At 29.1% G+C, this 27,352-nt stretch overlaps 2 protein-coding genes across 2 annotated transcripts in view; one reads left to right on the top strand and one right to left on the bottom strand.

Annotated features, from left to right (window-relative positions):
* MCU (mitochondrial calcium uniporter) overlaps positions 1–27,352 on the top strand; it is a 123,334-nt gene that overhangs the window by 61,575 nt on the left and 34,407 nt on the right. The window lies entirely within an intron of this gene.
* The window catches only part of jv (javelin), a 51,260-nt gene that overhangs the window by 3,327 nt on the left and 20,581 nt on the right, over positions 1–27,352 (bottom strand). The window contains exons 3-4 of the mRNA XM_011502064.1: positions 2,524–2,817; positions 875–1,205 (exon numbers count right to left, since the gene is read on the bottom strand). Of these exons, the coding sequence (XP_011500366.1) occupies positions 875–1,205; positions 2,524–2,817 (625 nt within the window). The remainder of the gene's footprint in view (positions 1–874; positions 1,206–2,523; positions 2,818–27,352) is intronic.

Genomic DNA, 27,352 nt, shown 5'->3' with positions numbered 1-27,352 from the left:
ATAATAGCTTCATGAAAATAAAGATTATTTGAATACTCTGTCTCGTTAAGAAAGTAAAATATTGCTTTATTTATAAATCCACGACGTAGGATGTGCATGAATTACCAAATTAGTTGAAAATTCATACTTAATAAAATTGTATACATTGTAAATTGTAAATTTTTATAAAGACCGCCGTAATTCTCTGCCCAATATAATATTAAATAATACAAAGAATATTTTTTTTTTTAATTCTTATATTTATGTAAATAATTCACAATTACTAATTACAATAATGTTTTGAAATATAACAAATCAAATATCAATAATTTTTTTATTTTTCAATTTTAAATGTTAAGTTGGTTGAAATATTTTGTTACGTAAATTTTGTTAAATAATCAAAAACAAATGCGAGTTTTATGTTAGGCATTGAAATTATTTCAATATGAAAAATTTTATTTCTCATTGTCTCCTATTGATATTTCATAGGCCTAATCATAAATAATAATATTTTGCTAAACAGCTAACTTCAATTCTGTTTGTGCAAATGTTTTACTTAACGTACTGAATAGCCAATACTAAAATCCCTCTTAATAAAGATTCAAGATAGTAACAAAGTCGATTAAATACACAAGCCGAATACGGAACAAGGAAGTCAGTCGGTCAGTGAATAAAAGTGTATCGTGCAAAGGCTACTTTAATAAATAAAAATTGAAAAAGGAACCGATCGTTGGAAATGCGTGGAAATTGAAAGACACGGCGCAGGTGTCGCGAAATTGCTTCGCGAGAGAGAAAAATTGAAGGCCATCGGGGATTATGCATTGAGAAAGCGCAGCCCAGTCCCTTTGGAGCTGTAATAATGACCGTCGATCGGAAAGTAAAAAATAAATGTCACCTGGGTGTAAATGCAATCGACGCTACGATTTTCCTCGGCTGGCCAGAAGTTGTCCTCGATGACGTCGACGAGGCCGCTGACGCTATTGAGATCCTGGACGCTGCTGTATCGTATCGGCGAGTCCGGCCACTCGAGGATATTTAGCCTGCCGGGATTGTCGAGCGGCCTCCAAGTTGATCGGGGGCGCGTATACGGCAGGGGCTCGGGTAACGAGTCCAGGGGTGGGGGCAGGGAGTAAAGACCGCAGACGGAGCGACTCTGGCTGGGTCGCACCGACGGCTCGCTGAACCTCTCGTACGAGTCCGACAAATGCTGCTGGCTCTTGCTGAGTCTGCGATTTTCAATTTCTCGTATTAATGATACTTTCAATGGCTTTTATGGGCGAGCTTTTTTCGCATAGGGCGCACGAGGATTTAAGGATGCCCCGGTACGTTGTTCTGACTGGTGTTATTGGGATGAATTTTGCAATTGCATGAGCAGGCCTCGACAACCGAGCTTACGTGTCTAATTGTAATAATGAATGTCGAGACAAAAAGATGTCTGTCTTTTGGCTTGGGAAGGCCAGTTCAATTCTATTTTAAAGGGCCTTTCTCAATTATTCTTTAGTAATCACGGACTATCTTCATTATTATCCTAACTTGATTAGCAAAATAATTCAGTGTGTGTTAAAAAGCGCGAAAATACTATCATTAGAATTTTTAGCTGCTTTCTCCGTAAATTAAATTTTAACGTTAGAAAGTAGAACTATGTCTAGTTACAGAATTAATGTAATTTACTTAAAGCTTATATTAATAATCCATAAAAATGTAAAATATTTGTGTGCAATATAATTAATTTTACGTTTATTCAAAATGAAAATACAAATTAATATAGTGATTTTCAATTACTCTAATTCCACTTATTATTACTTTAAATATTTAAATGCTAAATTTATTCACTCTAAATCTAATTACTTTATGTGCATTATGTTTAATTCTCAGTTTAATACAAAGTATTAGCCGTTATATTTTAGTCTTATTTTAGTTTAATTAATAACGAAAGTCGTATAATTATTAATGATTGAGTCATAATTTTCTTACGCTGCTTACTGCGCTTTATCGATAATTTTCTATCTCAATGACACTGTACAGACGATAAGCTATTCATATCAACGCTACCTTATTATTGTTTAAACAAGTATAATTTCATTATAAAGAAGCCTTTGTCTTAGGCAATTTTGAAATAAGTAGATTAATTTCGAAGATAAAGATCGCGTGAATTCCATATCTATTCGAGTATATTATTTTTGTTTATTATATTAAATTTAAGTGAGCTACGATTTAATTGAATTACAACAGCAAGTGTAACCTCTCCTCGGCCGACTAATATTTAAAATTTTATCATCCGAATTTCTCGCCCAGAAGGAAGCTGGAGTCTGCCTCCACTTCGTAATATTCGAATAGTTCGTGGGAAGCTCAGCGGGCCTCGACTCTCCTCTAAACTCTCAAATATTCTCTCCTTCACCTTCTCAACCCCCCCCCCATCCCTCGCCACATCCAACAAATAAGCTTACCAATTGGCTGAGAGAATTTTACCTAATGACTAAAGTGGATATTTCGAATAATAATAATGCACCGCGAGGATGGAGTCGGTCAGTCGATCTCTCTCACCTGTCTTTCAAAGAGTGACGATCGATGAGTTTCGCCCGGGGAATGAGCTGTGGTCTGCGGTGCTGCAGAGTGGCCCTGTCAAACGGGGAATGGAGTTGCACACTGTTATCCCTGTCGTTGTTGACGGCGCGACTCTCGTCCTCTGATATGACCGCCAGACTCCGAGTGCGTTTCAGTAACTTGCGCCGCTCCTGAGTTGACGTCTGCTGTTGCTGTTGATGTTGCTGTTGCTGTTGCTGTTGGTGCTGATAGAGGTGGCTGCCATGACCGTTGCTCTCGCAGCGGCTACTGTCTCTGAAATTCGTGAAGATAAAGTACTTAAGCATTTTACGAACAAGTAGTTGTACATGTCTTGTCTGGGTAGCGTCGGCATAATTCATTGCAACAGAAAGGGAACACAATTAATGGTTTAGCAACTTTATGCCAATGAGTATTTCATCTCTGCCAGACTTCCAAATCGAAATAAATAGCGTAGGGATATATTTTTTATAGTAAGGACGAGTATTGCTCGTACTGAAGCATTGTAAAAATGATCTTAAAACTTTTAACATTGGAATGGTAATTATTAATTTTTTTCTTTTTCATAATTAAAATTTCTCTTAAAAAGGAAACGACTAAGCTTCAGTTTTTTTTTTTTTTTTTTTTTAAACTTAAATAATGTATAAATATATGAAAATATTGGCAATTAAAAAATATTATTAATTATAAGTTCAATAATTTTCTAGATTCAGTAGTATGGATTGCGTCATATTTAATTCCAATAATTTGTTGTATTCGTTAAATTTGCTTAAACTAAAAATATATTGAACTTTTAAAGTAATTTATATTTCAAATTTTACACAATGAGTTTGAACGAATATAATTTCTAATAAATCTAATTTATAATGTGCGTGCACATGTTTGCGTGTATGCGCACATACGTTTGAGCGCGCGCGTATGCGATTAAAAAGTTTCATATTTTATAAAGTAAATGTATGTTGTTATAGGAAGTATAGCAAGTAGCAAATTTAATAAGTTAACTCGTTAGTCTTAATTTATTATCTAATTAAGAAATTTTAAATTTTCCTTAGTCGTTGGTGTAATGAAACGAAGATACAAAAATTTATTATAATAATTAATGTTTCCGAAGATCAAAGCGAAAATGGTGAAGTATTATTATACAGAAGTAGTATCGCAGTTTCCAATTACATTGATAAAATTATTGAACCAACTATTCGGATAATATGCCTACATAGCAACGCGCGCGCTTACGTATAAATTTTTTATTTCTTAATAAAGTATTAGAATTATGACACCTAAAAATTTTAAAAACCTTAAGAGATTTACGTATAAATTTAAATATTTGAATAAAGAAAAAACAACTAACAGACATCTCATTACTCTTGTTTTACGAAAATGGCTGCAGTCCGCAGAATTCCATTAATTCCTCCTCTCTGATCTTAATAAATTACAATTGTGCTTGATATTTATTGTAAAAAGTATGCCTTGGAAGAAAAATTCATAAGTAATAATATGTGTTCATTAATATTGAGTAGCTAAGAATAACTAAATTGTTAATGTTTTATAAAATAATTCATAGACGAAGAAAATCATTTTTATGAAATATATTTTTATGAAAAAATAAAATATTATGATGAATATTTTAAATTTTAACTATATTATTAAAAGTAAATGTTAATATAATTATAAGTATCTTTAAATTTAACTATGCCATTTGAGCTTCATAAATGAAATATGAAATTCATGATGAAATATGAAACATTTAACAATATGTCCATTTTTTTTTTCAACTTTTCAATAATTTACTTAACATTTAAAAACAATTATCTTAAAAAACAAATTTCAATTAAATTTTAATATACAATACTTCCAATCATTTTTATATTCTGTTTACTAAGACAATTGTTGAAAGAATTTTTTAATTTACACACGATTACATTATTTGTTATGAAGAGTTTTAATTAATGGATATTTGCATATTTGTGAATCTCGCTCGATAATTGAGAATAGCGTAAAAATTCGCGTACCGTGTTATTCATTATGAAATTAATTCGACGATTATTAACGAATTAAGTGGAATTTGAATTTTAAGACAAGACAAATCTATTATAATGCATGTTAGTGTATCACGGCACGATTTCTCTTCATTTTTCATTTTTCAAGAATTTTCACTCTTACATTAGGCATTTGGTCTTAATCCAATTAGGAATTGTGAAAATACTTTCGAAGAATCAGAAACGGAAAATTATTAACCGATGCTGTTACAACTACTTTCAAACATTTTAATAGTCAATACATATGTTAAACTTTCTAAATATGTTTACAATAATATCGACATTCTTTACTACGAAATTCAATGTTTTAAGATAAATAATAACGTAATTAATCCTTCTTAACTCCCTTCTATGTTATTATTTTTTTTTTTTCTAGTATGAATTTGTATTTTGTAACACACAGTATTAACTGCATATATAGACTAAAAGGGTAAATATTTAACAAAATTTTTGAAAATAGATAAACACCGCTGATTGTACAATATATTATCAAAGAAATCAGTGTGTATTGTTTTTAAATCATCATTGCTTATTGAGTGAACTAATAAACATTTTTTAATTAATTCAATTTACTTAGCTTGTAAAAATAACAACTTCGTCTATGCCTTCATATGCTATCATCTGCCCGTGCCAACATGACATAAGAAACTCAAAATTATTACCACCATAAAAGCCAAAACAATAACCAAGATAAACCATAAAACGCACAAGAATAATTTTGATATAAAACAGAAATATTAGTCATTAACATGTATTTTGATCTTATCGTCTCTGTTACAATCTCATACACGTATTCACGGAAAAGAGAAAATAGACAGGCAAAAGCAGAGAATACTTTCGTATTATAACCATGATGGTGCTTGAAATATACGCTTGCATGACATGGATAGACTTCTATGTAATATAATCCATCGTAACAGTCACGTGGATCGAATGAATTGTTAGCGTGGGCGTATGTATTGATGAGAGCCGCGTCGATCAAAGAATAAATCATCGTTGTTGAGAGAAAATTTGAAAATAAAAACCTTCTTGTTATGCTGCTCTACATAAAAGTAATGACAATGCGCGAAGCTCCAATTATTTATAGATTACGACAAATTGTCAGCTTCATTTCCTGAATTTTAATTTTTTTTTTTTTTTTTTTTTTTTTTTACATATATATATATATATATATATATATATATATATATATATATAGAATAGTAGTAGTGATGCATGCCTATTTACAGTAAAAATGTCCGTGTTAAGAAATAATATGCAATTAGTACTATTAATCATTAATAATTAATTAATCCGTTAATTTAATTTATCAGCATAATTTCTCCATTGAATTTTCGTATAAAAAATAATGCAATTGCCATTCATTCTAGTCCTTTATTATAATTTGTTCTATAATTGATATGGGTTAGTCGATAGATTAAGTTTCAATAAACTGATGCTTTTAATTAAATAATATAACAATTTTCTTGCAAATTATGATAGATTGAAGCTTAGATAGAATAATTACTGTAGCGTAATAGTCATTTTATAAATAGTATATTTTACAAACAATATTTATGAAGATTTTTTTTTTAAACAACTTATATTCTAGTAGTCATTTTGCGTATGTTTAGTACTATACTTTACCGTGAATACGTAAAATATATTCAATTATGTAAAAATCTAAATTACAATGCGTAAAGCCCATTCGCCTTCAATTGCCGTAAAAGTTATTATAGTAATGAATTAACAAAAATTTTTGATACCTTTTTCTTGTAAATATTTAGGTAAATATTTAACTAAAATTCAATTAAAATTTATAAATTATTTTGAATATTTTCATATGAAAATTAATAAATTAACGCATAAATTATATATTATGCTTATTAATATATAATATTAGTGTATAATAAATAATTTAATTGCTATTTTATTAAATATATTAATATTTATATAATTTTTTGAATAATATAAAAATAAAATTATAAAACATGGTTACTAGAATAAAAGCAAATAATGTTTAATTTAATGAAAGCAATTTATCGAAGGAAAATAATAGTCTGAACAGGAAAACGTCAATTTTTAGTTCTTTATAATTTTTCTAGCAAATTATATAATAAAGATGTTATTTTTCCATGTGTATTATTACTGATATATATATATATATATATATATATATATATTTTTTTTTTTTTTTATTACCAGTAATTCCATTGTAGAATCAAACTCTTGTAAATAATAAGCATTTTATTCATATAATGTATAGTAATTACCTACCAGTATGAGAAATGGCAGCTTCTCATATCGAATGCATATAAAAAGTGTAAATGGAAACATAATCTATAATATTTGTTGAAAGAAACCGGCGAAATTTCTTTCACCCATACTTTCTAATTACACAGAGATGAATAAACAACCAGTGCCCGCACTTTTAAGAAGTATTTATGCGGCCGTTAAGCATGATGAAAGGTTAGTTTATGAATTAAATCTTAGACTCCTGTTTGATTAAACTAGATTGATAAACATGTAGGTATTTTCTCGCTATGGTCCTTTTCTCTATCGAAGATGAAAGCAGAAGGAAGTTAAATCTCTCAGGAGTTCAGTCATACATATTTCTCTCAATGTAAAATCCATCAGCGAGTTTCATATTATAAAATTCAATTGCAAAATTCAATATCCAATGTATTATAATAATTTTTATATTTTTTATATAATAATTATAAAATTCAAAATACAAAAGATATGAATGAATTGGGTAAAAAAATTTTAAATTAAAAATTTTTATGTAGAAATATATTGTCGACTTATTAATGTTCTATTGATAATTACAGCTGACGTTTTTTCAATATTACATGTGTAGTGTTATTTTCAACGTAATTTATATTCGTGAACACTTGTTGAGAGCGACACTTTCAAGATTACAGAACCTCTGTTGAAAGTCTAGAGATTTATGTTAGATCGATTAAATATAAAGTAGATCTTGAAGTGTCAATTTCCTATTGAGAGTCGTGTGTCTTTTCGAGTAAAAGCAACATTGAGAAAACTTAATCAGTATTGACAGGCTCTAACGGATAAAGAAGTGCGCTTGAATTTGATTGATATAGTTTTTTTTTTTTTTTTTTTTTTTTTTTAATGTACTATAATAGTGGTTACAATTTTTCATCGTTGCAAAAATAGTAAATATTTTGTTTTTAAAAATCGTAAACACAATTCCTGGTAGCAACATTCCCAAAGTTATTCGTTAAAATTTCATTCTTAAATATGTTCTCAGTTTCTATAAATGTTTAATTTTAGTAGTGTAACATAACTGTATAATTATCGGAAAATCAAATTTGAAAAACGTGCATAATCAGGCCATTTATTATAACCGACTCAGATAATTATGTCCAGTGCAAGAAATTTCATAAAGTAACGATTAAAATTTAATAATTTTACTGATGAATTGTAAAACTAGAACGAATATAAAATTCAAAAAGTCCAATTCTATATAATAAATATTGTGTACTTATACAACCAATTGCAATTACATATCATTTCAGTTGATATAAGTATATTATTGACTTAACGTTGTTCATCAATTGTGCAGGTGTGAGGAAGGACATAATTAAGTATATCACCTTCGTACAATACCCAACTCTTTATTATATTCCGATAGTATGAAAAATATGAAGTCCAGGCTATAAATTACCCATCGGAAACCTTGAAACCATCGAAGTCGGGCAAATCATTTCCGGCAATCCTCCCTTGCGTTTGACAAGCTAATTACGAAAATTAACCAAATAGTCGATTGCTATTAAGATTTTACGCCCACTACACTGCCTTCAAACGATGGATTTCCGATCCTATATTCGGCAGTGGGCGAATTACGACGGAATCATAATCGCTAAGCGAGAGTGACTATACGAAGATCCAAAACGCCAACACCAACTAATTTTGTGTTTTAATATTATCTTTCATTCCAAGTAAATGAGCAATAAATGATATTAAATAGTTTAGAGAGTTTGGACGTAAGGAAAATGTGTTCACTATAATTCATAGATAAATTAGGGCATACAGTAAAGCAATGTGGAGTACATTAATTGTATAAAAATAATATAAAATATATACAAGATTTTAGCTAAAGCATTTTCTAATAAATTTTTTAACTAAACACAGTTTAACAGCAGCTAAATCTTTCGTAATGATTTTATTAACGTTTGGAGGAGAAAAAAAATTAAAGAAAGAAAAGCATTACTTGAAAAATTTATTTATTAATTAAAAATCAATATATTTTTATAACAATTGCATTTTAAAACTTCGTTACAATTTTTTTTATTTTTTATTTTTTTAATTTAAGCATCAATGTATCTGGTTTATTCGATAATTATTTCATAAATGCTTTTTCTTTAATTAATGTACAAGAAAATATTTTTATCGCATCAATCATTTCTTAGACAATTATTGATTTTAAACTAGTTAATTCTGGTTTAGCAAAAGATAATTAAAAGTTAGCTTTGTACTATATATATATATATATATATATAAAATAATAATAATAATAAGAAATATAGTTGATTAATAATTTCTAATTGATCCTTAATATTAAAAAAACGAAGAAGAAAAAAAAAAAAAAAAAAAAAGAGCACATTGCAATACGATTAGATTAAAAAAAAAACATGTCTCGACGTTTCTAAAAATTATATTGCACAAATGTGAAATAAATAGGATTAAGACATATTTTATATACCATATATGGTAAACGTGTAATTATATTATTTAAATGCCGCAAGATTTAATTAACGTATTAAGTAATAAATAAATGTTAAATTCTGTATAATGAATTGTTGTTATTAATTCGTTACATGAGATTTGATTTCCATTAAAAATTTTGTATTCATTAATTTATTGAATAAATTACTTCTTTCTATACGCCACATTATAAAATATATAATTTTCATTAATAACGTTAAGTTAATTTTGTATTTTCGTGAATTCATACTTCTACAATTGATAAATAATCTGTATTTCTACAAGTGGTAAAGAATAATTTTTAAAATATATTTCCAAAAAAGAAAATGACTTATAATATTCAGCTTATTCGATTCCATATTTAACAAATTGTTGAATAAAAAATAATTCTAGTCGTATATGAAAACTATAAAAAGATGATATAAATTTTCATCCACTATCGCATTGCGATAAACATATTTTAAAAATATAAATAAAATAATTTTAATCTACAAATTATAATATCGATACACTTCGTCTCTGGAAAAATACGAAAATAAGTATTTAAACCTTTTAAGATTCGAACACGTTGACATCATTTTCTAATTTTACATTCTTCAAAATTTATGAACACTTTTTTTACCTTCAAATGTTCCTCAACTTTTTATTTCCTTACAAATAATTTAACGTAAAAAATTTAATTTTGTTTCCGATTTATTTGATTAATTACATCATAAATTAATTACTTCATAATTCCCTAACTGGTAATTTGTAGTGAAATTAAATTGATATTTTTATATAATCCAATAATTTAATAATTCAAATACAAATTGAAATATATAGTTCTTTATATAAGCAGCTAAATAAAGTATATAAAATAATTAAATTTACTATCAAAGAATAATTTTTCCTTCTATCTGTAACAATAAATTAATAAGAGAAAAAACTTCAAGGTCAAAATTTTTAAAAGCCACATGTACGAATAATTATGTCTTCGCTACTAGTTTTATTTATTTATTATTTTTTTTTTAGTCTCAATTCGATACACCTCCATACTAAGGAAATTTTCTTAATATGGTAAGGAACAATATCGATATAAATTTATCGCCGCACTTCAAGAACGTTAAAGTAAAAAAACATACAGATTTTCTTGCAATATAAAATAGTTCTAGAACGTTTAAAAATCCTCAAAGTGCGCGTGTCTTTCGAGTTTGCATATTTGCCGGAGATCAAGACCGGAATACCAAAAATTGGCATCGCTTAATTAGTACCTCCCATACAATATTAATTGGCCCGTATGCAAATACGAAAAATGAAGAAAGTAAGAAAAGGTTAAAATGTTGAATATTTCGTGATATTTATGCATTTTATTCGCCATACCTCGTAAAAACCAAGATTATCTAAAATATCTCCAGAAACGTAAAAGTAAACATATAAAAAAAAAAAAAAAAGAAAAAAAATTTCATAAATAAAAAAGTGAAATTTGAATTTAATTAATTTATTTTATTTTTCGAATATCTGCAGAGTTGAAAGGTATATATATTTAAAAATTTAATTATTATAAATTTTTTTTTTTTTTTTTTTTTTTTTAGAATAATTCTAATAAAAAATATTATAAAGTTTTTCAGAGTGAATGAAGAATTACAAGTATTTTTCAATGACAAAGAATGAACTCTATTATTTATAAATGACTTTTATGTATTTCGAACATTAGAGATTTTGATATTAACCAAGTAAATGAAATATGCCGTCGTAAGATTTTATTATTCAGAAGCAGAATGTTAAAGGATATATTTAAAAAATGTTAAAAATAAAAAATTAACATTAGATTTCATACACATTAAGAATGATAAAATGGCTATAATACAAGTTCATATAATTAAGAATTATGAAAAGTTTTACATTTCAACTATTTTCATTTATATTAATTCTATACTTAATTTAGTAAAACATTGTATTTATCACACGCTTAAAAGTAAGGAAGTTTGTTTTTTGTTTATTTTTTTTACTTTTTAATCGTTTTAATTTAAAGCCAATACTTTCTACTTTCATTTTCATTTCAAATAGACTCTGGTTCGCTTCATTACCATGCCATGTACATATCGTTAAAAAAATTAAATAATAATAATTCATTAGCATCATTGAAATGAAAAAGTAACGAAATATATAATTAATACTTAAATTTATTATTTGTTACTATAAATCAATTTTCTCAATTTATTTGATTATCCGCAGTTCGTAAATATAATTAATTTAAAGGAAGTGTAGAATTAAATTTCAACAAAGTACAATGCACTATCGATTCTAAAGAGTTTATAAATAAAATTTCTTAAAATACAACGTTCAATAGCTAATTTGCCTAAGAAACTTTATTCTTCATTTTGTTTCCTTTTACATAATACTCGTAGTGTACACTTCAGATACTCGAAAGAATTTACTTGAAATATTTAAAAAATACTTCTCATTCGGTCAATAAGATCTTTCGTAGTAATTTTTTAATTAGTTGCAGCGTAGCTCTCTAACTTGAGAGAACAAAAGCAGTTTTCAAATACTTTACATGCAAGGATCGCGTACACAGCAAGTAAAACCTAAAGTAAAATCGTCCCTCCCACGAGTCATGAACACTAGACAGGGAAACTCGGGTAAGCGACAGTGACGCGCGAGTACTCGCGCCAATAAACTGTCAGCTTGTGCCGCCCATCCACGAGGTCTCACTTCCCACCGTAGCGTACTCTGAATTTTTCACGCATCCGAGGAGACAAATCGCCTCCGCAGTCTCCGCAGCCCCGAGTCTCATAATCCACGATACGGTCTCGGCCTCGCTAAGAAAGAGCAATCGTTCACCACCGAATCCTCACGGGTGCGGAAACGTCGCGGGCGAAAAACCGTATTCTCGTCTTCTCATTGTGTGCTGTGCGGCGGAGCGAGCGCCAGGTCTTACGTAATATGCTTATCGTGAATTATCGTGATTCCTTCTGCCTTGCTCCACCCCCACCCCTACCTACCGCCAACGATGCCCGTGTTTTTGTTTTATTTTTTCGTTTCTCTTTGTTTTTATTTTTTACACGGGATATCGCGTCACCGACGACGAAATAAATACGTCGATTGACCAGAACGAGGAGAGCTCCAGATAGATTGTGTATTGCGCCGTTACCAGCGCGGCTTTGCGAAAGAAGAGTAAAACAAACGGCCGAGATAACGACGAGCCTCGTATTCAGTAACGGATGGTGATTTTCTTCGAATAAACTGTTGGAAGAAAGTACTCTAAATTTAAATGCTCGACTACCACAAAAACAAAAAACAATAACAAAAAATAAACAACGAAACAAACAAAACATGCAATGCCGCCATGATTTGGATTTACTTTCCATACTGTATTTGGTCCTTTCATTAAAAAGGATGTTCTGCCGTACACTTTTATTTCTGGCTTACAATAGGCATTAAAATAATATTGCCTCGTTAACATTCGACGAATTTGTCAAAAAAAAAACCAAATTTAATTATGTTCGATAAATATAGGTAATGCGTATATAAATTACTATGCTTAATAAATGATTGCATAAGCAGTGATTATAATGGCATTGCTTATTCAAAATGTAAATTAATTAATGCCAATAAAATCACAATGCATAAATCATCAGTGGGAATGAAAAAGAATGATAAAAGTAGAAATATTTCTAAGAAGGATTACACAATATACATGTGTATTATGATAACGCGTAATTTTATAAGTATTAATTATTGAATAAAATGAATACAAATCGAAGGATCGATTAGAGAAAATTACAAATTTAATATCTTTTGTAATCGTTTTTTTTTTTTGTCCATTGCATCGCATTATACGTTTTGTATATAAAATTTACATATTAGTTTAATGTTGGTAATATATCCAACTATGTTTTATTCCAAAGAATTTTCTTTTCATCGCGAAATTTCAATTTTTCTTTATCATTAGTATTTATTACATTGTTGAATCAAATATTAGAAAATACGTCGGAATATTTCACATTGTATTCAAATTTTACACTAATTTAAGGTTAAGACAAGACTCGGCGATTAGCTTTCATTTTTAATAGGCATTTACACTTTCTGTTACAAATATTCTTTTCAAATATAAAGATAAATAGTAATTTTATTGTGCTTAATACTAAGGATCGCAAAATATTTTACTACCGAAAGCGCGAAATATTCCGTTCCGGAAGAATTGCGTAACACCTAATACATATCATTTTCAACATCTTCCTGTACAAATATTCAAAATATCATGCTTACGATAGCAATAAATTTTTTATCTAAAAGCCTATATATCGATTTCTATAAAATATTTGATATTAAATTTAAACATTGTTTCGGGCTTTATCAAATACATGCGGATAAACTGAGCGAAAATTATTCTTTATTTAAGGGGAATACTCGTTTAACATTTCATTTCAACATAAAAAAAAAATTTTTTTATCGGTTTGATAACTTTTACATCTAATTCTTTAATAAGAATATATATATATATATATATATATATATATAATAATAATAATTTAAACTTTAACGAAATAAATATCCAACGACAAATTCAATTGCAAATACAATGATTCCACGCCAACTATAAATTATGTTAGCTGTGGGTAAGTAATCGGAGGTTAGCAACTGTTTTGTCATTATATAAGAAAATTTGTTATTTTCAACTACCTACAAGGAAGTAATTTATTGAACGTACATTTGATTTAATGTTTATACAACTAATAAACGTTGAGGATCTACGAAAGGCAATTGAAATTTTTACTTTTATTGCATTTAGAAAAATATATTACAAGACTTACACAGTGACAACGGATGGGTATATTGGGAAAAAATTATGTTTGTTGAGAAAGAAAATGAAAGAAAGAAAAGGGAAGAATTAAAGAGAGAAAATAGTAATTTGGCATTATGAGACGATAATGAAACTTGCATTTGGAAATAATCGGCCATTTATGTTCTACTTAAATAATTATAGTATTGAAAATTGATATAAAATTAAATAAAAATTCTGCCATCAAATTATAAGTAATATTGAAATATTTTAATAATATGGAATGATTCAAATCAAAACAGTATTTCTTATTTTAATTTCAATATAATGGACGAACGTATTATTGAATTTTTAAAATTTCGTACGAATTAACGTAATAATCATTTGCATTCAAGTTAAATTTAAAAACAAAAATCAATTAAATGTATTCGTCCTATTTGAAGTACCATATATTTGAAAAGTATTTTATTATTAAGTAATTTTGAAAATAAGTGTCGAATCTTCATAAAAAAATGAAAGCCGTGAAATAGCTTGTTTATTTTTAATAGATATATTTTATTAAATATTCATAAAATATGTTCAATCGATATTATCTCGTATTATGATTTACTAAGACATTTTTAATGGTTTGTTTAATGAGGCATTTTAATAAAGAAATAAAATTCTGATTTACCCGTTACGAGCTTACTATTTCCTTTCTTAAATAAATATTAACTACTCAATAGAATAATATTTTTCAATATGCATATATATACACACACGCATATTTGTATATATGCGTGTGTATTTATCTGCCTTTGTGCGTTGAGGGACACGATAAAGGAATAATTTTATCATTTTAATATGTTAAAAGCCCAAAATAATGGCAAAAAAAAAAAAAAAAAACAAGGCTAAAGCTGTTTGTCTGCATTGTTGTGAGGGTAAATGCCCGCACGCGTCGCGAATAGGAGAATGACGAGCATCAAGAGACCCTGTTATAATCTACGCCCTAACAGCCTACTAAAGTATGTAAAAAGTACTACAAACTTTCGAGTTTTGAAAGCTCTTTGTTACAATTCCTATTCGACAATTACACCGACAAATTCCACGTCACTTGGCGGCATTTCATAATCATCGTTACCAAAAAGTCACGGCGGAAGAAGACCGCGGTGCACATCCACGAGTCATCCCATCCCATCCCACATAGCCCCCCCCCCAAATCCCCCTCACGGTCGGACCAACACAGCCCCCATCCGCCAGAATGAACGAAGCGGAAGTGCGAGCCGTACATGATTTCCGAGTGGCGGTCGGTTGGATCGCGTGCGCGAGCCGTCACTAGCCGTCGGTTTGCATGAATTACGGGGCGATGATAATCATCGACCGGCCCCCTCCCGCGTTTCCGGCAAGCACGTGGGCCACACCGACAGCTGGGCGACAAAGAAAAGGCCGGATGAAGGCAGCCACCGCCGACTGGGCAGCCCGCGCTTCACGTCCGATCTCGGGCTCCCGGGGTCCGTCGAGACCGGACACCTTCGGACCCGACTCAATCAGCCCACGGGACAAGGATCGCCCGAGCCTCCTTCGACATCCTTCGAACCGTCTGCGTAAGTCTCTCACAGTCGTTCACGGTCCAACGCGCGTGTTTAGATAGCCTACGGATGGATGTATTATCGATTGCCGGGCGGGCGTTGATGGTCTCGTGGAAGCTGTCGGGATCACCCGGGGTGAATGCCCAGCTGATTATGATAATGCATCGCACGGAGTAGCGTAGTCTCTTGAATTACGTGCGCACACTTCGAATGCGTGTACGATCAATTTTTAAATATTCACTTATTCGTACAACGTTGTCGATTCGAGGCTAAACGTACTATCTACTGGACTGGCCAAAAGCATCGATCCCCAAGTATTGGATTATTTAATTAAATGAGACGATACTACGAGTCGCCGCCGCAATTATCAAAATATCCAATCGTTTTATTAATATGCATAGAGTGTATTTATCAGATTCTTGGAAGTAATATTGTAAAGCGCAAATGATATTTAATCGATGACGGGAAATTATCTGCTACGTGTTATTAATAATATTAAATTCATTATGCTCCAGAAAGCGTGTCGAACATAATAGTCGATCGACGTCAAATCCACTGCATTACGAAAGAAACTAATATAATCGTGCGTATTTCATCCAAATTAAAACTGCTTAGTCGATACGATGAATAAATGACGATAATAGAATTGATAATTAAATTGAGCATATTTATCATCGTTATGATTCACGTCAGTTCGTACGAGCATCGCTATAATTACTTTATTCTTTTATTAATATATATATATATATATATATATATATATATATTCTCTTAAATAGCGCGATTCAAATATGCCGTTTCCGAACGCTTCAAACAATCGAATGTTTAAACGTCTATTTGAAATACTCGCCAATAATGAAATATTATATGATAAATTATTAAATTTGTAAATTTATTTGCTCCCAACTGTACTAAAGTACAATGCCACAATTCACATGCGTTTGAGAATTTTTACTTTATATAAGCTTAATGATTAGTTTGTTGTAATGGTATGGGCAAAATTGTGCGAGGCGAGCACCGATGCTGTACACGATAAATTGACAAAGAATAATAGTAAAGAGCAAATAAAGTTTACCAGTCGGTTTCTCAAGTTTCTTCGCGTAAAGTTTCGTCGGGCTCGCAGTACGGCCGCGTACATCACAGGACTCGAAGAAAAACTTTTGACAGCTTTAGCACTTCGCTTCAGCACTTCTCGATAAACGAATTCCATAAATCTACGTACCTCTTTCGCCTTATCTCGCCATTCCAAATCCGGCATTTAACGCGCACCGTTCAGCTCCTAATCAGATTAGTGAATAATCGACATGATCGACGACGAGGCACTGTCGCCGGATCCTCGCTCGCCGCCTCACCCGCTGCTATCACCGAGGCAGCAACCGATTTATCAATAATCAACGTTTACCAACACTCACCGAACCACCCGAACGTACCTCCCGGATAACAGCAGCAGTGCGCACCAGTGTTCGGGCGCACCTGTTCGGCGCGCGATCGCCGCGCATAATAGCACCGGGGGACCGAACGCGAGCTTCCTGACCGCCCGCCCTGTCCACCTCGGGGTGGGGCGCGTCGCAAGATACTGAAAGAGTGAGAGAGGAGAATGTGGGACGGGAGGGAGGTTTGGGAGGGGGGGGCTGAGGAGATAGTGGCGCCTTGGCCCTCGCCGCTGGGACCGAAAGGATTGCGACAGCGACAGCGCTCGAGCGCACGGACGGCCTCCGTGGAATGGCACCGACTTTTCCTTTTTATTTACGACGAGACGTCTTTGTTCTTCCGATTCTGATGGTTGTGAATGTTGCGCCACCGATTAAGGAGGCATTAATTAGAGTGATTTTAATCATCGGAGATGGATTTTCATTCGAAAGATAGAACGAGCGTACTCGGCGTACATTATACTTTGGTTATTCAATAGCTTGAACAATTGTAATTTATAGGGAAGGATTACAATGGTGATTATTTGGCAAGTGTCGACTGGGTGGATGCGACATTTTCAAAATATAATGTACAGTATGTTGAATGTTTGACATTTCATCGATTAATGAGCTTGTTGAAACGAAATACATAATTTTTTATTTTTTCGCTCAACGTATACAATTTGTTATATTGATTTGAACTTTACATTAAGAAATATATTACTTGATAATTCCATTTTGATTATCGAATATTATAAAATATCCATAAACGAATTTACATAATATATATATATATATATATATATATATATATATATATATATGTATATATAGTTTTATATACATACATTAGTTTTAATTTAGCGTGTAATTTTCAATTTTTCATTCTATGACGTTTAATCGATATTAAACTATTATTTTTGCTGGTAGCCACCTTCTTATGTAATTTTTAAATTTATGTCGTATTACATTAAATTATTACAGTGTGAATAAGAGAATAATTTGCGAACTTTATTACGTATATGTAACATCTTGTGACGTTAAATTTATTCATTTAAAGCCCTTTTTACGTGACATTTAAATTTGTATAAATTGCTTTTAATAACATTTTATAATTAAAGATAATTATAATACGTAACTTTGAGTATTCGATAAATGTATTGCATAATATCTTTCATATTTATAATAAACACAAACCTTATACATCATTTTCAATTTAAGTAATTAATAATTGTAACAATTAAAATTATTTTATTAAACAAATAATGAAACTTTTACCATACACATTCGTCCATTCCATAGCATTCATATGTAGAAAATCATTGATACTTTACTTATCATTTTTTAATACGATGACTTATACAAGACTAAATTTTGAAGCCTATATAATATGAAAATCAATAAAGTTCAAAGTTTCATTTTTTGGGTAATTGGAAACAAAATGAGCAATGTTGAAAATGTTGAATTTGAATGGAAATGTAACTATTACATCTATTTAAGACTTTCCAATGATAGGAGAAACAAATAATTATTAACAAACTTTCTATTTAATCGTAGCTGAGATGAGAGTTTTAGTAATATTTATAATAAGAGGAGTACTCATTATTTGTTGAATGAGTATAAAAGTCTAATAATAAGCCCATTTCATAAATTGCATTATGTAAATAAGAATGAATTTGCAATTTTTGCATATCTACAAGTCTACATAGAGAATATAATTTTGCAGAGCTCGTATTAAAAATTTTTAAGAACAAATTAATACATAGTAAGTGAAGTGCAAGAAAAAAAAAATTTTCTCAAGCTTTGAACGAATTTCAGCAATTTTCAAAAATTACCATTCAGATTATAGCATAAATAGTGTGGAATATCCATTAAGTGTATGTAGCACAATCTGGGGAAATCTAATAAATTATCAGATTTTCCTTATGAAAGTATATATTAAACAAATTGACTATGAAATAAAGATATAAACATTTTTAATGAAATATGCATGATTATTTCATATGTAAGAAATTAATTTTCAATCTCTTCATATCGAACGAATTATATAACTTCTTAATACAAAGCTTTATATAAATAATTATTATAATATATTTTTAAATGCATTTATAAACATGTACTTAAATATCAGAATACTCAATTAAGTATTCAATTTATAATGAATTGGAACTTAACGTATTTAGAAAAATGAAAATCATACAAAAATAAATCTCCTTACGTAGAATTTCTATTAAAAGTAAGTAGTACTTTGTGTAGAATCTAAAAAATAATTATTAGAAAAATTGTTTTTTTGTTTTTGTTTATCTTTTTCTATTAACGTTCGTATGGCTTACACTTATGATAAACATAAAAAAAAAGTACATACCTAGCGTAGTGATAATGTTTAAATAACTTATAACTTTGAAAAACGGTCGAACTTTTATATTCAAACAATGTAAATGTAATTTTGAAAGAGCCATTAGCTATCAGTACATCTTGACATACTCTGATGATTTTCGCAACTCGTTCGAAATTCTATACGGGTGGGTAGGCTTATTTCAGTTCTCATAGACGAACTATCTAGCATAGTAGTGAAATATATTGTATTACTTAATAATTAAACGAAAAGTTCATTATTTCAATTAAAATTTCATGCACTTTACAAACTCACGAAAATTAGTGATTATTTTGAAATTGTTGCATACTGAATTCCCTACTAACTTACTTTTTAAGTTTACCACATTAAAATGAATTGGAAATTTCGCTTATTCTGTGTAAGGAGCAATTTTCTTAAAATTCTTAATATATTATATTTATATTTAACAAAGATGATTGAATCAGCATGCTTTTATCGTCATTAGTTGGATTTTTCTTTGAAATATGTTACAAAGGGGACGTATAAATAGCATCATTATATATAGCCTCAGTGACTTATTTTCACTCCGCATAAGTTAATGTTAATCTACAATTTCAAAAGCATACGTACAATTACCGAGAAAGCAAGGCAGCATGCATTAATGGAGAAAATGAAACAGCATGATTTTGGTAGGTATCGTAGTTTTTCATGTATCGCGCTAGTGTGTCAAGGTCATTATATCTCATGCAGAACAAGACTTTAAACGTTTATCTGATGCATGATTATAACACTTAGGTAGAGACAACGAACATATACATATATATATATATATATATATATACGAGCGGCAATACGTATGTATATAAATTAGTACACGGGTGAAACAATTTTTCTTCATCTCCAATTGTTTTGGACCTCGTTCATTTCATAATCTCAATAAATTAGATTTTCACCTTTTGCGTATGAGCAGCGACCATTCCTTCGAATTGAATTAAATCATCGATCGATTTTTCGATTATAATGTAGGCCAGACTATTAATGGAAGACAGCCTTGCGCAAAATATATTTTTAAATTTTTATTGGGAACTTATTGCAAGTAAAGTAAGGAATTCATAATATGATAAGCTTCTCGCCGTCTTTTCAGCGTTGCACTAGAATGTTGTCATATAACAGTCGAAATGGAAATACATTCGGGAATTGAAAATACGTATACATTGTTTTATAATAAACATAATTTAAAAACCTTATTTACATAATGCGTAAATCGGATAATTTCCGTACTTCGATAATGAATTAAAGATAGGTAAATTATAAGAATCATTTGGTTTTTATGATTTTAAAAATTCAATGTCTAATTAATCGATAACTGTCCAATTGCATTGATATTTGATTTTCTCAGGGTATCGTTCACTAAATCCACAATTTAACAAATAATTATGTCGTGAGAGATCAATTGAATACTATTACATTGATAGAAGAATATTTATGAAAATGATTGTTTGGTAATGTATTGTGTTCTCACAAGGAGAGTATCTCCATTATACCGCTCCTATTCCATTTATTCGGATGCCCGAAAACTTCGTGGATCACTTTTCATCATCCCCTTCCATTCGTTCGATCCGAAAACCAAAGGCGCACGATTGTAATTATCAATTACCGTAAAAATTCACCTTTCGGCCATTGAATCGCGCGACCTGCCTGTACGCCCCATCGCATTTACACCGGAAGGCGGGTGTGAATTGTCTGTCGTGGAGTGAGTACCGTTGCAACATCCTTGAAATGCGCACGTGGATGCGCATGCGCCGCGCATAGAGGGAGCGAAAAAATAAAACGTATTCACTTGCGAGCGTAAGAATAAGGTGAAACGGCCCAAGTGGATTATTTCTCTTCTTTTTCTATTTTTTTTTAACGATACTGTGATCGCTCTGATCGTCGTTTCTAACGCATTCTCATTAAGATGCTGCAAATATTATAATTTAATAAGCGCGAAGCTTATGTTTTTTGTGTTTTATGTAGCGTGAGCGTAGATTTCATACACTAATTATCGATTGAAAGTTTTCCTGATCAATTTAGTCGTTAGTTTATTTATTTTCAAATAATAATGTAGGAATTAGTCGACTGAAAATAAGGCTAAGTAATATTAATAATGTGAAGTCTTATTATTAATATTATTATAGATGGAAATGAGAAATGTGGTATAAAGATTTTAAAATTCGAGTAATTATACTGATATGTAAATAATTCGCCAATCGGACAGGATGGGTTATGCACGGCTCACGAATTCTCGTCTTTTATTTGCGTAAAAATTCATGGCATTGGATTCACCTTGACCTTGATTTGATAAACGAGGATTCCTTCATCAGAATGAAATTAATCAATCGAAAATCACTCTTCATTATAAGAATAGAAGGGGATTAATTGTATGATCGATCCTGTCTTCAACACTTTATTATATAAAGCAATAATAAATTAAGCAAACGAATAACCGTCATATGGTAATTATTATGACTTTTAGAAGATTGTTTATCTAACCTAAATTCGTGCATATAATAATGCTTAGAAAAATCGGTTTGCGGAAATTATGTGTGGAATCTATGAGGAACAATAAATGCGTCGACGTAATACGTGATTGGCTTAATTAATTCTTGAAGCATAGTAAAAGAAAATTTTTAAATCGTGACATTGCAGTTTGTTTTAAAATATTGTATGATATATATATAGCGACAAATAACGACGATAAGCCGATTTTTCTTCCATAACAATTATACCATAAATTTATAAAATTTATATAAATAACTATCTGTGTCAATAAATGCAAAGCTTAATCGATTGATTCTTTGATTTTAATGAATATTAGCTTTTATGAATATTATTTGCATTTATCTAACGGGCATTCAAAAATTATTTAAAGCTTAAAAATAAGCATTATCGGTTTTTTTTTTTTTTTTTTTTTTTTAAATTGAAAAATGATTGTATTAATGAATGAACGGTAGAACTTGTTTAATCTTACAATTCATAATTATAAAATTAATAATAAAGTGCTTATCTTTTAGATATACAATGTCATATGCTAACAATTCCTTCATTAAGAAATGAATTTTAGTAACAAGATAGAATTTCTCTTTCCAAATAGTGCGATATTATTGCGTTGTCCTTCGTTTCATTAATAAACTCTAATACTGAATTTGTAACTATTTCTTTTCTTACACAATCGATCGAATACCTAAAAATAAAATTATTTAAATAAAATAAATCTGTAACAGATATTCTATTTCAAATAATTCCTCACTCTAAATTATCTTTATCGTTGATTTGTTTTCAAAGTTCCGAAGGAAAGCAAAAAACACGCGTTACTTTTTTATACAGATTTTATTTGTTATCTTTTTCTATTAAAACTGAAAGTATTATGTTCATGATAGCGATCGAATGAGTGCTCGAAGCATATTCATATACCAAATTAAAACAACGCAAGATTTCATTTGACATTTACCTTTTTATAATTTCCCTTCATTTAGAAAAAAAGAAAAAGAAAAAACTTTGAATATCTGCTTAATATGCAAGATAATTAGTGGAAAAGATTTCATATCCCAGAAATGTTACATTTTCCATACGATACTATTTATTCTTTTCAATAATCACTTAATCATCACTAAGAATTAAACTTTTAATTGCTCTCGTTAAAAAGATTATCAATTTTTAAGACTCGTAGATTATAATTGTTATACATGATATTGGTATATACGTGATACAATATTATAATATTAAAAATAATATATATATGTCTCGTGTGAAGAAAATGAAATTTTTTTAAATTACAAAATTGAATAGAATAGACTTTATAAATATTTATAAATATAAATTTCGAAAATATTTTTTTGTTAAAAATGAGAATAATTTAACTATAAATATTATTTGTAAGAAAATATAGCAAATTATTTTCATTATCAGAATTATAAAAAAATCAAAAGTAAGAATAAATTCTATGTAAAAAAAAAAAATGAGCCGAAAACTTTAATTGCGCGTAAAGCGAATAAAAACTGTTTTGATGAATCTTTTATTAAAATTTTATTTATATATTTTAAATAATAATGTAGTTTTAATCAAAGTCAAGGGATGTTTGTTTAATTTCTTTTTATAACATCGCTATAATTAAAATTAACGTAGTACATTTATATACTTAAATTACGATGTTTACTTTTATAATTAAGATTTAAATTGAAAGAAATTATTCCTAGCAAGATGAAAATACTTTCTCTTTAAAATCTCGAAGAATAATAAAACTGATTTAAGGCCATTTAGATTAAAGAAAACCGTTTATCATTTTTATTAATGTTTTTGTTTATTTACGTATATTATATTTTTAAAATTAAGGCATTCGTTTAAATAATATAAATTCTAGTTTCCCCTTCCAAAGTAATAAAACTATTATAATTACAATATAATATATATTTTATATTATTCTACATTATTATTTATATTATACATATTGTAGGTATTATACATATATGATAATACAAATGAAAACTGCCATTCTAATTAAATAAACCATAATTTTATAAATAGAGGCACTAAGTTTTAATATAAATGAAAGAATAGAATTTCATAAGCGTTTTGTACTTAATTACAAATTATGCATATGTTAATGTTTAATAGTTTTTCATATTCATTAAATGAGTAATCTTTAAGAAAACTGACATGATATTTTTCATCTTTTCAAACATTACCTTCCAACATAAATAATTAGCATGCGATTCCTTTTCACGTGTTCGTTACTCGAACGTTCATTGCAAGCATATGAAGAAGAAAAGTGTGCTAAAGGTGATCGAGATTGAAGGTTGTCTGGTCAAAATTTTGTTGACCTTCATACATCAATGTAAACATATTCACGTAAGTGGAATTATGGCTTAAAGTTTTTGTTGCCACAATTTGAAAATGCCGACTAATGCAGTGAACTAACTGTAAGTGAAAAACGTCAAAGACATGATATTTTTCCGCTTATTCTACATTTCTGTTCATTGTTTTGTTAATATATGCCAATTATATAAGTAATTATATTACAAAAACAACTGAAATAAAATATGAGGCAAACTGTTTATGCTTTTTACGTATCCTCACTATACGTTTTTCAATTATCTCATTTACTTAATTTTGTCTTTTAACATTCAAGCCTGTAATATAATTTTCTTATTTTATTTATTATATAATATTGTTTTTTCATTTATAAAAAACATTTGTTCCATCTTCTTTTTTCTTTTTTCTTTTTTTTTCTTCTTTTTTTTCTTTTTTTTTTTTTTGTCAAATTGATTCAGTATGCATAATCGTTTTAATGCTTAGCTATATTTGATTTTCCATATTTTTCTAATTATGATAAAAAAAAAAATTATTATTATAATATTATGCTATTTTTATTTTGCAAACGTTTCTCTCATTTTTGTTCACTAAAATTTTATTATGCTTTCTAATCTAAGGAAGCGTATAATATTTGATTATTTCATTAAGTATTAATGGTACTTTATAACCCAATTATTTTATGCGTTGCAAATTAAATCTGATACACGTATTTTGTAAAACTTTTGACTGATTTAAAAATGTTAAAATCTCATAGAAAAATTAATTCTTATAATAAATTGCACGATATTATGTAATATTGTGATAAATAATTAATGTTGAGTTCATAACAGTTTAAATGATTCGGCGTGTGAACTTTCTAAAATAATATTAACTTATAGTTTTCTTCGCAACCTCATTAAATAAATTACACTACTTCTACAAACAATAGTTATGTATAATTGTCCGAATACTCGTAATACATACAACAATTTCACTGCTCATTCGAATATAGAAAAAGCGCGATTTTTCAATCAGTTATTATTATTATTTAAAAAAAAAAAAAAAAAAAAAAAAAAAAAAATTATTTTTCATTATTAATTACTGTGGAAATTTTAATGTGATTATCAGAGAGTAAGAAACCCTGCTAATACTATATTTCTTTTTTACGTTTTTCGTTATATAATTTTATTCTACAAAATATATCTTTACTCGGCCAATTTTTATTTTTGTTACCGCTTTTTATTTTTTTGTCTTACAGGACGAGGAAAGATTCGTAAAGAACGGAAGCTGCACAAGAGCAGAAAACTGCTCGTAATATATGACAAGCGTACGTAAAAAGTGTGACGAGTAATTTTTTTTTATTCTCTGTATCCGCGGGTATAAATCTAGTTTTTAACATGACTTTTATTCTTTCATTCGCGTACTTTATCTCTATATTTTCATTATCGATATAAATGAATTTTTTCTAACAAGGGAATTGCTCTAAAATGCTTCTTATTCTAACAATTTATTAAAAAAACTAATCTGGCGATGTAATAAAAGAACTAACGCTTACAAAAATCTAATCATTTACAATATGTTGATAGATTTTTAAATAACCAATAAATAACATTATTAAAAAAATAAATAAATATTTACCTAATTGTGTGTATAATGTTTGTTTTTTTTCAAGCTGATGAAGTAGTACGCGAAAATCTTTAAACACAAATCATTTTTGACTGAAAAGCATTTATGTTTGTTCTTCTTCTTCTTCTTCTTCTTTTTCTTCTTCTACTTCGTTGTTGTACTTTGACATTGCACACAACGGAATCAATAGGGTAAATTTCATATAAATGTGCCAACCATCGGAATACAATTGGCCAATTACACGTTAAATTTTCAATCTCGAGGATCTTGTCTCTATTGAAAACGTACATTAATCGAAACTCATAGCGAACCTCATGCGAACCACCAGTCCATGAGTGAACAAGTAATACCAAATAAATTTCTATGATTAAATTACTATAGTAGTGCAAAAGTAAATTAAAAAACATATTTTTCATTGCCTTTCGATTTATCAACGGGCCATTGTACAATTGCATAATAAAATATTATTTATAAACAATATGATTTGTTATGCATTTAAAATCAATTATTTAGTTGAATAAGTAAGTTCGTGATGTAGTTAAAAAAATTTATGCATCTTGATTATTTAAATTTTAAAGTCTTTTCATAATTATTTAAAATGTATCTCCACTTCTATTAATGTGAAGTTTATAAAGAAACTTTCTTCGAGACAAAGTTCTGCGATAATATCTAACAAAGTAAACTCATTTACTTACATATAGATATCAATATTAAAACTTTCATACTTAACAATAATGTTTTTAATACATTAATATTAACGATTATTTTATTGATATTGATCACTTGTAAAAATTAGCAGCCCAATTTAAGTTAGACCTTACGATCGTAAGATTATTTTTTAAATTCAATCTTTGAAACAGAGGGAATGATAATTTTAAAAGCTAATTTTTAGTTAAAGTCACGCTATACCCACGTGTCCAAGTCTCATGCGGGTTATGTGTTTGTTTATTTGAGATTTGTTAGTATTGGAACAGGTGAAGTAAAATTAGTTGTTAATAGCCCCCTGGCTATTAGCAACTCCTGACCAAACCTTTCTCGTATTAGTGAAGATGTACATTGTGTATTTAACTTGTGAATACGGTACTGTGAAATTTATCTGATAATATATCTATCTACTTTTATTCGCATACAACTAAGGAAAGATTTTATCTTTGGATTTCTCTACGTATATATTGTACGTACATCTGACACTGGGGATGCGAGAGAGGGGGGTCGTAAAAATTAATAAAATAATCTAACCAAATTATCTGTAGAGGTAATGCTTTTCTCATAATATGGAATAACATCGTATCTAGTAATTATAATCTGGTAAAAATCTAATCATTGCATGTGGAAAGTATGAAAAATAATGATGAAAATGCATGATAACTATTGTACCATTTGAATAGACAAAATAAGTACCGGTGTAATTGAACAAAATGTTGCTCAATACGAGCGTTTCCACCACAGTAACAAGTGAAGTCCGTAAGTATTATCGAATGCCCAATGCCTGAATATCCATACTATTTTACATACTTTTTTACCTATTCGACGCT

The sequence above is a fragment of the Ceratosolen solmsi genome, unplaced genomic scaffold, assembly GCF_000503995.2.
Source record: "Ceratosolen solmsi marchali unplaced genomic scaffold, CerSol_1.0 scaffold43, whole genome shotgun sequence".
Classification (NCBI taxonomy): Eukaryota; Metazoa; Arthropoda; class Insecta; order Hymenoptera; family Agaonidae; genus Ceratosolen; species Ceratosolen solmsi.
Note: the sequence above shows the minus strand (reverse complement) of the source record. Positions and strands in the feature narration are given on the sequence as shown.